The sequence below is a fragment of the Schistocerca piceifrons genome, chromosome 1 (assembly GCF_021461385.2).
Source record: "Schistocerca piceifrons isolate TAMUIC-IGC-003096 chromosome 1, iqSchPice1.1, whole genome shotgun sequence".
Lineage (NCBI taxonomy): Eukaryota > Metazoa > Arthropoda > Insecta > Orthoptera > Acrididae > Schistocerca > Schistocerca piceifrons.
In genome coordinates, this window is record NC_060138.1 from 165518405 (window position 1) to 165533577 (window position 15173).

The following is a 15173-nucleotide window of genomic DNA, read 5'->3' on the forward strand; positions in this document are numbered from 1 at the left end:
GCAGATAGGCACAGTTAAAAGACACTTACACATTAGCTTTTGGCCACAACCTTTGTCAGAAAAGGAAAGAGAAATGTGCACCATTCATTCACACAAGGAAGCGCATCTCATGCACATGTGACCGCCAACTCTGACGTTGCTGAGCTGCCCGAGTTTCGCGATCATGTGTACATGAGGGGTGTGTGTGTGTTTGTGTGTGTGTGTGTGTGTGTGTGTGTGTGTGTGTGTTTCTTCTTCTTCTTCTTCTTCTGATGAAGTCTGTGGCTGAAAGTTTGTGTGTGTCTTTTAACTGTGCCTGTCTGTGACTTATCGTGTCATTTTTGTGGTAAGTAGAAATCTGTCTTTTCCTGCAATGTTACTTATTCTACAGTTTGAAAAAAAAAAGACTCCGTTATAAATAACAGTTTTTGACAATTACTGGCAGCAGCACATCTGGAAAGGAAACTCGTCATCCATCGTTCACGTATGTTTCATAACTTGTTAAGGCTTTTCTTGCATTGTCCCTTGGAAATGTGGATATTGAGAGAAGATTTTACATGTTGAAGCACACGTTAGGAGAAAACAAATTTGTGATGACAGGAAAATGTTCAAACAGTGGTTTGACTGTGAGGGACGTACTGAGAGATTTGACTCGCAGTTCATTAGGTGTGGACAACAAGCACATGCCAGTTATACTTCTTATAAGGAAGAATGTGAAAAGAAAACTCAAATTATAAGAAAAATAAAAAGAGGAATAAAACAAGAGGCATCTTGAAGAAGAGATTAAAATGTGCATCATTAGTTGTAAAAATGTGGTGTTATTTTGTTTGTGAATTCTGGTTACCAATATCAAATTACCACAGACTTGCATACATTAATAAACTCTTTGTAGCTCGTTCTTTGGGATTGTGGAAAGATTAGGGGTATGTGAGGTTATTGAGCAGTAAAAATGTTTTTCAGACTAGATTTGGAGGTAGTGCTTGTTTATGAAGGCATAAGTGAATCTTGCAGCATTGTGGGCAAAGGAATTCTCATCACTGCAGATGTACCATCAGTGTGTGGTTAGCCTACTATACGAGAGTGATTTTTTAGCAGTAGAAGGGATGATAGCTGTCAAAATGCCACTTTGGTTGACCAACACCTCCAACCAATTTCACATAGCCTGGCCTCTTGTATTAAAGATACGAGCCATTTCCTTCACAGACTCTCCAAAGTCCCCACCTAATTACCATCTGGATTCCTGCTTGTCACGGCTGATGCCACTTCTAATACTGAGCATTTTCTCTTCCAAAGTCCTTCCAGCTCTAAACCAAACATCACATTACATATACATCTAATAAATTACATCCTCACACATTACTACTACTTTGGTGGGTGCACACCCAAACAAATTTGTGGAGTGGCCATGGGCACTTCCATGGCACCCTCCTATGAAAATCTGTGTATGTGCTGTCTTCAAAGAACCTTTCTAATCTCCCAAAACCTCAAACACCTTGTCTGACACTGGTTTATTAAAGATTTCTCCGCGATCTGCACACAGGCCAAGACAAACGCCCTCATTTGTCCAGAGCTTCAACGTCTTCTTTCCCATTCACATCACCTGGTTCTCCTCACCCCAATGAACTACTTTCCTTGAAATTGACCACGACATGTTGGACAGTCCCATCCATACTTTCGTCAGTAACAGGTGCACTAACCATCAATTTCATGGAAGTGCACATGGCCACACCACGATTTTGTTTGTCTGCACTCCCATTAAAGCAGTAGTAATGTGTGAGGATCTAATTGGTTAGATGTATAAGATATATGATGATTGGTTTAGAATCGGGAAGCCTCTAGAAGAGAGAATGCTCGATATCAGAAGTGGATGCAGCAGCAGTGACAAATAGGGATCCACATGATAATTAGGAGGGAATTTTTGAGCCTCTATGAAGGAAATGGCTTGTACCTTTAATATAAGAGGCCGGGCTACATGTAATTGGTTGGAGGTGTTGGTCAACCAATGTGGCCATTCTTTCATTGTGAGCACAGTAAGCAGCTGCAGTGGGGCATGCAAGATTGTTCTGTTTATGGATTTTGGGAAGTATGTAGAAGGTGGGTATGTGGAAGATCATTGGAGTGAGGAGGGTAACTGATTCAAGGAGAAATAATTCTGGGATAGGATGGATGCTTTCAGTAGGGATGGGAGGCTATCTTTGACTTACAAATAGGATCACTGTGATAGGGATTGTGGGTGGAAGAATCAGACATTTGGCAAACACCTTCTGTCAGTTAGTCACTGTGATTCATCACTGCAGTGGTGGAGCTTTAGTCCACAGGGCGGATGATTAAATCTGGGCCTGTCTTGAGGTTGTGAATGACTGTTCGTTCTTCCATTGAGACGTTTCTGTTCTTGGGAAAGTATCTCGTGAAAGATGGTAAGACCACATTGGAGATAAGGAATTCCCGAAATGTAACTGTGGTGTGGTGTGGAGGGAGAGGGTCTCAGTAGGGTGGTAATATGAACTGGAAGAGAAAAGTTGTGTGTTGGTATTTGGTTGGCTTTAGTAGGAGGGATTGATAGTGAAGAAGTGTTTCCACTGTAGGGATCAAGAGAAGGTCTTGGACAAGTCAAATGTGGTAGAACTTGGATGTGGGACTGAAGGTGAGACCTTTGGATAGGACTGAAACTTCCGTACGGTTGAGATATATTTGGTGGGTAGGTTGACAACAATGTTTTGGGTTTATGTAGGTCCTCATTTTCATAGGATGATAGGAGTCTGGGGGGATATGGGTAATGCAAAAGGTCAAAAAGACATGGTCTAGGTGCTATGAGCAGTTGACAAAGGAGTTCATTGGAATGTGATTGGTGTTGATGGATAGTAATGCACCGATGTGAGAGTAGGATGTCAATAAATTTAATAATTTTTGGGTCTGGTGGAATGCTCTTGCAATGTTTCAATTTAGGAGATGTGTTGTAGGTAGTTGAGGTTGCACAGTATTATTGCACAGCAGAATAATTTTATTGAGCTTGTTTAATTTTTTTAAAGAAGGTTCTACCGGATGATCTCAGAACAGAGAAGGCTAGCTCTGGGCTGGTGTGCCAGCTGCAATCTCAACAAGGTGTACTGCCGACATAACAAACATCAGGAACAGAGGCGAGCATTACCACACAGCCTCCAAGTAAGGATTGCAGAAGTTCAAATGTTGCAGTGCTACGTAACAAGGCACTGTGATGTAACACTACATAACTTCACCACTGTAAAGTCAAATGTAGTCAAAAAGACCCAAGCTCAGCAACCCAGAATAATTATTGAATCACCACAGTGAGGCAAGGTGTGGTGAAGGGTCTGATAAATGAGGGCAAATGTGCTGATATACCAAGAACCACAGGTGTGGGCTCAGTCCTTTTAAATAACAAGACTTTCGGAGCTCAAAGACACATTCTCGTGCTACCATTCTGTTCATGTTGCAAGAACCAGAGAGAGTAGCAGTCTGTTTTGTTTCAGTGAAACCACAACAAGCAAATAGATGAGCTGCCTGCTTGCTCACTTAAACAGAAAATTGCAACCAGCCTGAGGCATACCACAGTCATGGTCTGTCATTGCTGTCCAGTGGGTCATTGCAAATGAGAATACTGGCATGTGACCACCCCTTCTCCACTATGGGTCATCATGGATGGTCTGCAAGATGCGATCTCCAAACTGACCGTGAATTGCACGTTGGTGCATCTCCTTCCCAACTCCTGAGTCACCTGGCCAACTCATGAGCACCTGCTGTAGTCTTGGTCGATCCATGGATGACAGGGGCCTTGTCTTCACAGCAATCAGCAACTTGGACCACAGTCTGCCATCTCCACCTAGGGGTGTGATTGGCTTTCTTGAAGAGTGCTGAGCTGGGAGCTGCACTGTATCACAGAACATTTGGCGGGCAATGCTTTCTCGTACTTGTGATGCCATCAGCACAGCAAGTGACTGTAGTACTGATCCACGGAGCAACGTCATGCCTTGCTGATAGCACATCAGCAATTCTTCATGGCACATGCACTTACATCCAACCACTGACTGCTGCTCTGAAGATATTTCTAAGTCTGTTAACTCAACAGGAGAAACAGATGTTATTGCAGATACCACTGTGTTACTGATGCCTCCAGATGTAAATTGGACCACTCACCCACAGTCCGTTCTTTGCCTCCTGTTCACAATGCAACCCCGCTCCCCAGGTCACAACAGTATCTTGAAGAGGGAGCAAATGCGATTTGGCAATGCGCACACCGTGTAGATTGGCTTCTGTAGTATACGGTAATTGAGGGACAGTGTGTGACAGACTCTAAAGTTTGAATGTCATTGTGAAAACAAGGATTATGTCCAGAGACAGGAATTTTCATGCATAGAAAGAAGCTCTGCTCTTCTCAACCAACACCTCGGACAAGTTGCCCATAGCCTAGCCTCTCTTATTAAAAATATAAATGACTGCCATTACCATACTCCATTACCACCTTAATCCCTACTTATCACTGTTGGTGCTGCCTCCTTATACACTAGCATCCACGGTGTTAATGGCCTTGCTGCTATCGCTCCCCTAATGTTCTTCAGAGTCCAGACCAACTACCTCATGGCTTATACATCTAACCAGTTACCATGTCCTGTCACGTTAATGTGATCACCTGTCAAAAACTTGAATAACCACCTTCATCAATGAGGTTCTGGAAGGTATTGACAGGAATGTGGAGCCATGATGACTCTAGTACTGTTGCCAGCTGCACTAGGTTTCTCCGTTTAGGGTCCACCGTGTTTACAACCCAAACGAGATGGTCCTACATATTCTCAATTGGGTTTATATCTGGGGAGTTTAGTGGCCAGGAGAACATGGCAAACTTATCCTGGTGCTCTTCAAACCACACAGGTCAACTGTGAACTGCGTGAATAATTGCACTGTCCTGCCAGTATATGCCATTATCCCGAGGAAAAGTGGGGGTGGACATGGTCCCCAAGGACAGATTCATACTTCTGTTGATCTATTGTGCCTTCCAGAATCATGAGATCACTCGGGGGAATGCCATGAAAACATTGCCCCAGACAATAACTCTCCCTTCTCCTCCCTGCACTTTTCCGATGATTGTTGCTAGGTGGTTGCTTTCAGAAGTTTCACACCGTACGTGCCAACAGCCATCTGTCAGATGGAGCATAAACCATGATTAAGCTGAAAAAGCCACCTTTTGACACTCAGTGATCCAATCACAGGATCAAAATGCAAAATCCAGCCTTCGTTGTCGATGAACAGCTGTCAGCATAGGTACATGATCCTGGTGCCTGCTGTGAAGCCTAATATGCAGCAACATTCGTGGAATGGTTGTTGAGTAGACACTGTTGGTAACCCCTTAGTTTATCTGGACTGTCAGTTGCCCAGCAGTTGCATGTCTATTCACCTGTAGGTATCTCTGCAGCCTTTGTTCACCCCTGTCATGTATGGTCCGTCGTGGACCACATTTGCCTCAGTCCCAGTTTTGGATAGCGCTACTTTGCTGTGTGCGTGTATGCTTCGGCCATGGTGGCGTGGGAACAGTTTACAAAGTAAGCTGTTTCGAAAATGTTTCCACCCTAGCTGTAAAGCCAGTGATCATGCCATTTTCCGCATTATGACAAAGACTGCACTTTTTTGCATCCCCTGAAGCACTTTATATACCTTCCACTGTAGTACTGCCCCGTGCCGTCTGTGAATGGTTACTGCTCAGTGACACTGAACATAGACTGACATCAAATTAATGTGACTGGACCATGACAGGCCTAACATTCAAGTACTACTTCTTTGCTAGGAAGATATACAAATGAATCTGTTGCCCACTCATGGGCACCGGTTTGACATCCTCCAATGCCAATCAGTTATTGGTCCATGTAGAATAAATCTTTCATGTATCCCAAAACCACAAACCCCTTGTCTGGTTCAAGTTCATTAACATCACCATCACGATCCGGATCCAGGGCTAAGACATCCTGTCTTCGTTCCTACAGTCTCATCTCTCCTATCCAGTTCAGCTGGTCCTACTTGGCACAGCATGGTACCTTTGTGGATGTTAACCTCTACCTCACTAATGGTTCTATCCATACTTATATTCATATCAAGCCCACTAACCATCAACAGCACTTGCATTTTGACAACTGTCATCCCTTCCAAACCAAAAAATAATTTCTATATAGTGTGATCACCCTTGGATGTTGCATGTGCAATGACAAGGAATGCCTTGGCCACTATGCGGAAGCTCTCAGTAAGCCTCATACGTAGGTGTTATCTCCCAAACTTAGTTCACAAATGTTTTCCCCATTCCACATCCCCCACACATTCCAAATAGTCCCCCTCGCCCCACCTCATCCCAATGCCAATGTGGAGTGGAACACCTGAATCACATCCTTCACCAGGCCTTTGACTATCATCGTGTCAGGAAATGACATATACTCTACCCGCAATCCTTCCCATTCCTCCTAAACTGGTATTCTGCTACCCACATGACATGCACAATATTATGGTCCATCACTATGCCACTTGCACTCTTTACCCCTTGCCATATGGGTTATATCCCTGTGGAAGACCTTGTCCAAGACCTGTTAGATTCACCCACCCAGCACATCTTATTCCAGTCCCACCACAGGCTTATCATGTTGTATTAGAAGCAGTGCCGCCTGTGAATGCAGCGGTGTCATACAGCAGTTATCCTTGCAACACATCCTCTGTTTACATAATTTTACAGACATAACTCTCCACCAACCATCTGCACCCACACTCTATTCCCGAGACAACCATTTTATCTGTTCTTTCACACCTTCCAAATCCATTCCCCCAATGATGATTGCAGATGCCTTAACTCACAGGTTCCAAAGTGAAATTTACCCTGTTCTTGCTCACCTGATGTTGTACCAATGTGTTGGGTCACTGCCAAATCTACCAGCAACATTTGCACTATAAGGATACCGATAAACTGTGGTTCTTTAAAGAATCTAACTGCCACATGTAAAACAGCTTTAGACATCTGATTGCTTTACAAATTAGTTACAGTGTTAAATGTTTGACTTTAAACATGTCAGCAGGAAAAAATTTAGCAAAGGTTTGAAATTATGCTTGAAGTTTGTTGGAAGTCACTAAGTGCTCTACTTATAAAACACTGAATGAATATAATGAGGGTAATTTGTGCTCCATTTTAAGCAAAAGCTAGTTTTCTGTCTATCTCAATGATATAATTTTCCAGGTACATTCAGTGATACATGTAGATACCATCTGCAAAGTGTCTTATGAATAGATTTAGTAGTAAAGGAGTAATAAAACACAATTTCGTGTCTTAGTGCTGAAGTTTTAATGCATAAACATCAAATATTTTTTAAATGATAACCTGTTTTCCTTTTGATGCGTTTTGCTACCAGTCATGATTTTCTTTTATTCATAGTTTATGCGACACATTTTGGGAAATGGTTCCCATTTTCAGTTGCATTTTCTCTGTGTACTATGCCATTTTTACATACTGTTTTTGATATGCCCGAGGTTTTGCTTTGTTTTTTTAACTTTACTGTTGTGCGCTTTCTTAAAACCATTTATAATGGACAAAATTGCAGGTTTTTCTTCAATTACATTATGGGGGATGTCAGTGAGAAAAAGGATTGAAACTATGTGTAAAGTTTGTTTGAAGTTGCTTAGTGCTCTCATTCTCAAATACTGGATGACTGAAGTCCATACATTTGTGTGCTATCGGTTATGCTGGCTCAAGACAAACAAACAGTTACTGGCTGTAAAGCTTGTCTTTTTGTGTTAAACCTTTATCATAAGAGTATATTTCTTAATGAGTAGACTGTGACACCATTTTAAATTTTTTAATTCAATCAGTAATTACACGAAATATTGAAGATAAAATTTTTGTTGCCCATGGAAGCCAGTTGATCACTTTCAATATACAAGTCTAGTGACCTCTTTGCGACTGTTTGAGAGAAACTGAATGGTAGGAAGATTGCCTCAAGTCACCAACTTGTCTTTGTATTTGCTGCTTCCCTTAAAAATAGAAGCTTAACTGAATATTACCATTGTTCTTTTTTTCCAGCGGTAAATGGAAACTTGCTCAAGTACCGTGCCCTTTACGAGTTCGTTGCTCGCAACAGTGATGAACTGTCATTCCAACCAGGAGATATAATTATGGTAACTATATGTTTAAGTGATGGTTTGTGCAGTGTCATATTCCTTACCATAAACAAATAAAAATGTAATTATTTAATAGGTTGCTGCCAACCAAAATGCTGAACCTGGATGGTTAGCAGGAGAACTAAGGGGCCAAACTGGCTGGTTTCCTGAATCCTATGTGGAATTTATAGACAGTCCTGTAACAGTCCTGGAGGATTCATCTGCTTTTCCTCCTGATGTTATCATAGCAGAGTCTCAAGCTAAACGACAACTTGAGTAAGATTATTTTTCTGTTCTGTGACGTACTATCAGTGTAATGTGAAATATTATAAAACAATTGTTTATTTGAGGGCTATAAAGCCCAGACAGAGGTCTGTATGCAGCAGTGTTTGTGTTTCAATGGTTCATATGCTTACTTTGCAGGGATTTATTCAGATCTGTTATTCTGCTCTGTGGAATGCAGTAGTGTTGCTGTCCATTGCACATGCAACTTATTTTCTCATATTTTGAGTTACATGAAGCTGAGTATGTTTACCAAGGGTCAAACATGACACATCAATGATTTTTAAGGGGTTAATGATTCTATAGACAGACAAATGGGTGCCTCTGAGATTACTACTGAAATAAGTCAAATAGCTGAACCCATCTGGGCAGAATGGTAATTTGCTTATTTCATGATCTCATCTGTTGCAGAGAATACTATCTTGGATTTATATTGGACATGTAGTGTCCCTATTTCCAAATTCTTTCCATACAGGACAAATGTGAAGATTAACTTGTTCCCCTAGTACCCCCAGTGGAGACAATATGAAACAATGATGGTCAGACTGCGAGATCTTTTTACTTAAAAGTTCACTTTGTTTTCAGCATAATTTGCTTTTATGTTAATGCCCTTCATCCAGCACTTTTTCCAGTGTATAGATAACCTGCACAAAGAATTAAGTTATCCCCACTTTTTTCTCATATATCATATCGCACCCAGCTACTTCAGTCATAGAAACAAATTAGTACACACAATAATTCAAAATCTTTTTCAAAGTGGTCCACTCATTTTTGACAAATAGTTATGGCATTTGAATTTGATTGAACTTTGTCAAATGTGGAACACACACACACACACACACACACACACACACACACACACACACAGAGACAGACAGACAGACAGACAGAGAGAGAAGATTTTTCAACATATTTCACAGTATGCATTTATCATCACCGTTCTTTACTCAGAATGTTGAAACTAAATTTTAAGGCTAAAGGACTAGTTGATCTTATTTGTGCCACATTAATGGATCTGATTTATCTAGAATCATATTTTTGGTCAGATTCATAATCTCATGCTTTTTCACACTTAATTCAGTTGCTTCTTAGTGATTATGTAATTATTTGTAATATACTGTTAATCTCTTTTTTAGGGGAATTGCAGAAGTTCCAGAAAATGTCAGTGATAATGGTTCTGTTGTGGAAGTTTCTGGTGATGTTGGTCCACAGGTGCTTGATGAAATGGCTAGTCCTGTACTTGGACAGGTAATGTAATTTTTACCTAATAAATTTTTGCGTGTAGTGCATTAAGAGCTGTTAGTTAACCTCATAATTGGATTATTTAAGCTCTGAGTTTCCTAGTGATATCTTAATGTCGCCAGAATCCACTCAGTATTATTGTAAGATTTCAACAACAGTTGCATTGTTTTTAAGATTTTTATTTGTATAAATGGTTAAAATTCTTCTGGTTTAAGGTGTAGAATCATATTTTGGTCACATTAACAGAATTTGATAGTTCATTACATGTGAATATTTTCAGATGATGCATTTTTAAATTCAGTCTAAAATACAGATCTCCCATTCATCTCAATAGTTTATTAGGTCATTGCAAGGAAAACCATATTACCCTGTTTGGAGTAATAAATAATGCACTTTGATATGTAAACACATCTTTCCCAGGATTCATAACTGCCTTACTTTCATTCACACAAATATTATTTTCCTCATAGAACATCCTTTAACAGTGAAAACATAATTACTCAGACTACGAATTTTTCAATGCGAGAAGTGTGATGTTCACAGAGAACACATAGTCAGATGCAAATGATTGTGGGTTTATGGATTGCACAATTAAGTTTAGAAGAATATCTTAAAGATTACCTTTTAGGGTTACTAGATTTAAACAAACTTTCTTTTTTCCTTTCTGATAGACTGTTTCATGCCTCACTGTAATTTAATAAATGAAAATTGTATTAGATTTGAAGTCTCCTTGATGTTGTTGTTATGCTCTTGACTAATGAAATTATGAAATAGGAGAAAAATTCTCTTTCTCCACAACCCCACCACTGTGTGGCAGCTTATTCTGCAAATATGGAAATCTGAGGGGGTTAGGTATGACTATTAAATGATAAAGAGAAAGCTTTCTTTACCTTTTTGTATCTTTTTAATTATTCTTCTGAACACACAACTATATTTGCTACTTTTATGTGCTAAATACATTAGAAGTCACAATAATAATTAGATATGCCTCCACAAAATGACAGCTGAGCCTGTTACCAAAAGCGTGTATCTGCTATGAATAAGTAACCAGAACAATCTCTGATAATGTCCGTGCCGCCGCAGTGACAAAGACAATTGCTCAATCAGAGAATAAAGAAACAGGTACATTGCTGTCTTACTAAGAATGACAGAGGATAGCTTATTAAAATACATCACAATAAAAAATACTTTGCCACACTGGAGTCTTCAAAATAAACATGAAATGTTATAACAGATACTTCACACAAAATGAAGCATGAGATTTTGGCAGGACTACAAAGAAAGTCAGTAGGTTAGGTAATGCTGTCTCCAACCCAAAGGTTGGTTTGAACACCAGGTACTTTACAAGGCTTGGTCCACTGTGTGGTGGCATGTCCTTGCTTTCCAAGTGAACTTTAAACTGAGTTACCAAGCCGTACATAGGGGAATCAACAGTAAAACACTTTCTGTGTGGTAACAGTTAAGATAGTTTTCTGTGATGTCAAACATATATTTATGACCTCTACTTAAGTGTTACTGCTGTAACAAGAAGTCACTGCGTCTGGAATCGGTGTAAAAATTCATTTAGTATTGAAATTACTGTTTGTTACTGTTGTTTCATAGACTTTAGTTGACAGGCATGTTCTCCTTGTTTCTGGCATTTTGTTTGGTTTAGTATCGATTTTGAGTTCAAAATATGCTATAAAGAAGAGAAGCATATGACAAAAACGATTTGTGAAATCCTTTGTGAGTCGTCATGTAATGAAACCAATGTATTTGACAGCAATTCACATTACATATCATCTGAAAGTGTTTCTATGTCTAGATTTGTTTGGAAGTGCAGATATTATTTTCATGTATTATGCTGTTATAAATGCCTCTACTGCAGGCACATCAGGAAATGAATTGGTGCACATGCTTAATCTTCTATGTATACATCTGTTAAAAGTAGAGAAAGATGTAACTATGATGACAGCTGACAAACATAGATGAAATTCCTGATGTAATTGCATACACAGGCTCTTGTGAATTGAAACAAGATTGGAAGACTTGATGAATCAAGTAAACCTTTAGATATATGTTCAAACTATGGAAGAAGTGAAACAAATCTTTGCTATTTTGCTGCCAATAGGACAGATACTCGGCACAGGAGTATAATTCTGCTGAAATTTTTGCTGTTTTGCCAAAAGATCATCTCATAAACATGTTACCCATGTTTCAACTGAAAGCCAGCACAAAGGCAAAAAAGAAAGGTAAACAAAGGTTTTATGCACATTTATGAAGATAAGCTGCTCCTGAATTCGTAGCGAGAGAAATTTGAAATTTTACTATCCAGAAGAAGCCATAATGTTTGATGAAGGGACTTGTATCTTTTAAGGGGAGAGTAGGCTTCATGGTTTGTATGACCAATATGGAATGAAGCCGTAGTCCATTCCGAATCCAGAACTGACAATGTATGGAATTTTGAAGCGTATCACAGAAAAGATGAGGCAGTAGATAGCAGTATAGTGTTGACATATTTGACCAGCAAACTGATAACTATACACTGACTAGTGAATCATTATGACCACTTCCCACCACAATATTGAGAGGTGTGTGGAGACATTGTAAGCATGAGACACAATAAGGGAAGTATATAAGCAGAGCAGTGATGAATGAGAAAACATTCTCACTTTGATACGCATGCGAGTATATACCTGTCCTTTTTTCCCCCTAAGGTAAGTCTTTCCGCTCCCAGGATTGGAATGACTCCTTACCCTCTCCCTTAAAACCCACATCCTTTCGTCTATCCCTCTCTTTCCCTCTTTCCCTCTTCCCTGATGAAGCAACCTTGGGTTGCGAAAGCTTGAAATTTCTGTGTGTGTTTGTGTGTTTTTTATTGTGTCTATCTACCAGCCCTTTCTCGTTTGGAAAGTCAATACTAATAATGAGGTATATTAAAGTAATAGAAGCCATATTTTCTCAAAGTACTGTGCAGATCACTTATTACTGCACACAGTATGAAGTTAACTAAAGTTTGGCATAATTCCCTTATTTTACTCATTGTATTATTAAACTTGTTTTGGCAATGTAATTTTTACAGTTCAGGTAATCTAACAGATGATATAACTAGTAAATATTGTAATTATTTGTAAAGAAAGTTCTTTCTTTGTTTTTCAATTTTTCTGATAATCACCAGACAACATTGCCTGATGTTAGAATTGGCAGGATGGTTTGTAGACATTCCTACATACATAAACTTTCTCTTTTAGCTTTGACATAGTTATACAGTTGGTCTGTTTGCTGAAGCATGTATGTGAATACTTAGTTTACTGATAACTGTATGATAATACTCTCACAAAAACAGTCCCTTTCCATCTTATGATTTCTTTTATATCCAGTAGCAAAAATAAATAAATAAAATTTTGATGCATTCAGGACGACGACAGTTCAATCTCATGTCCGGCCATCCTGATTTAGGTATTCCGTGATTTCTCTAAATCGCTCCTGGCAAATGCTGAGATAGTTCCTTTGAAAGGGCACGGCTGACTTCCTTCCCTAACCTGATGAGACCAGATGACCTCGCTGTTTGGTCTCCTTCCCCAAACAACCCAACCCTAAAAAATTTTGTAGTATCTCATGAGATAATTACCCCCCCCCCCCCCCCCCACCCCAACACCCTCCTCATAAAGCTTTGTCCTGCACAGTTATTTTGCGCTAGGAGACTTAATTCCAAAATATTACTGCATATTGTCTCATGAAATGGTGAATAAAGTTAGTTTCAAATCCAAGCATGCGCACTGCTGTGTGATATAAAAAAATTTATCTTTATTCAAAATTGTTTGAGACCACACGTTCAGCATATATGTAGTTCTGATTCATTACATAACATTTAGACAGTTACGATATGTAAAACAAGGTATCTCAGAAAGTGAATAAGTTGCTGCTAAAAGCAGTGTAGTTGGCTACTGTTTTTAAAACACAACTCATACACTCATATTGCTGTGTTCAGTCTCTTGATCTGTGCTTCATGTGAGTATTGAATGATGAACTGTCTTTCTGCAAATTTTAGCTGCCTGACTTTTTTTATGACTTGCAGGGTGATAATGTTGAAGACGTGGAGGCACAAGCCCTTTATTCTTGGAGAGCCAGGAAGTCTAGTCAGTTGTCATTTAATAAGGGAGATGTTATCAGAGTCAAAGAACAACAAGAGCAGTGGTGACGGTGAACTAGCTGGTGTACATGGTTGGTTTCCAAAATCTTATGTGAAGCTAGCTCCTTCACAGTTGCAGGAAGGAGAAAAGGGTAGGTTTATATCTAATTGCAGGAACTCTTTTCATAGATTATGAAAACACAAAAATTTACTCTGAATAAATAGTGGGTCCACATGGTAGGTGCTGGATGGGTCTGTTTGGTCTACAGCAGTACACAAAATATTGCTCACAATTGCAATGTGTACTAAACAAGCTAATCAGTAGAAAGTAAGTCTGTATTATTTTGAAGCATATTTTATTTTGTAAAAATCATTTAAAGGGAATTTCAGATGCTAGATTTTTGGTCATTTTACGTCACATGAAAGTAACTTCCACCCCTACTATCCCTCTCATATTCATTATATATTTGCCATGTATAATGGTACTACATTTACTTCAAAATATGTCAGAAGACATTATTTTTGCACTATTATTCCACTGCCAATCACCAGAACATTCAGAATGGGCCACACACATACCTTTCAGTTTGTGAGTGATACCTTGAAAGGTACATAACTTACGACCTCTTCAGTTTCATCAGGATATGTAGAACTTTTAAATTTTGTAAAAGTTGTCACTGCTGCTTGTATTTTATCATAAAAATTGCAATTGCTATAGAAGTTGAGTGATTTATTGCTGCAGGTGTTGCTAATATGATGGTTACTAATAAATGTTTGGTTGTTACTTTTACAGAATATTATGTGGCCATGTATCCTTATCAGTCTGTTGAACCAGGTGATCTTAGTTTCTTACAAGGTGAAATGATACTTGTTACAAAGAAAGAGGGAGACTGGTGGACTGGAATCATAGGAGATAGACATGGAATATTTCCTTCAAATTATGTACAGAGAGCACCATCTGGAGTGAGTATTGATTTATCTTCTGACATAAGGAAAAAGACAGAATTTGGTATGTTAAATGTGCATATAAACACTCTCTCTCTCTCTCTCTCTCTCTCTCTCTCTCTCTCTCTCTCTCTCTCTCTCTCTCTCCCCCTTTCCCTCTCCCTCACCCACATAAAATAACCTAAACTCAAACCTGTTGATCAGTCTAAACTTAGGTGATCAGAGAGTAGTTATCTGACGTAAGCTGCTGATTTTTACATGTGGGTAATTAGGAGAAAGAGTGAGAACAGAGTGAAGCACAAGCTATAGCAGAGATTGAGGACAGAGGGATTGCAAGACCAAAGGACATGTTGAAGAAGTAGATCACATGAACATAATCCAGAAAAGGAATTATGGGGAGAGGATTCACATGGCACTAATTAATTCTGTCAGTTGTTGACGATGTTTTGTGCTGAGCAGCAAGCTCTGCCACTAGGTA

The 15173-nt window shown here is 39.3% G+C and overlaps 1 protein-coding gene across 1 annotated transcript in view; it reads left to right on the plus strand.

Moving 5' to 3' along the window:
- Window positions 1-15173, plus strand: part of LOC124795878 — a 363347-nt gene that overhangs the window by 95669 nt on the left and 252505 nt on the right. The window contains 6 exon segments of the mRNA XM_047259992.1: window positions 8039-8133; window positions 8213-8391; window positions 9534-9645; window positions 13697-13815; window positions 13817-13902; window positions 14544-14708. Coding sequence (XP_047115948.1) covers window positions 8039-8133; window positions 8213-8391; window positions 9534-9645; window positions 13697-13815; window positions 13817-13902; window positions 14544-14708 — 756 coding nt within the window.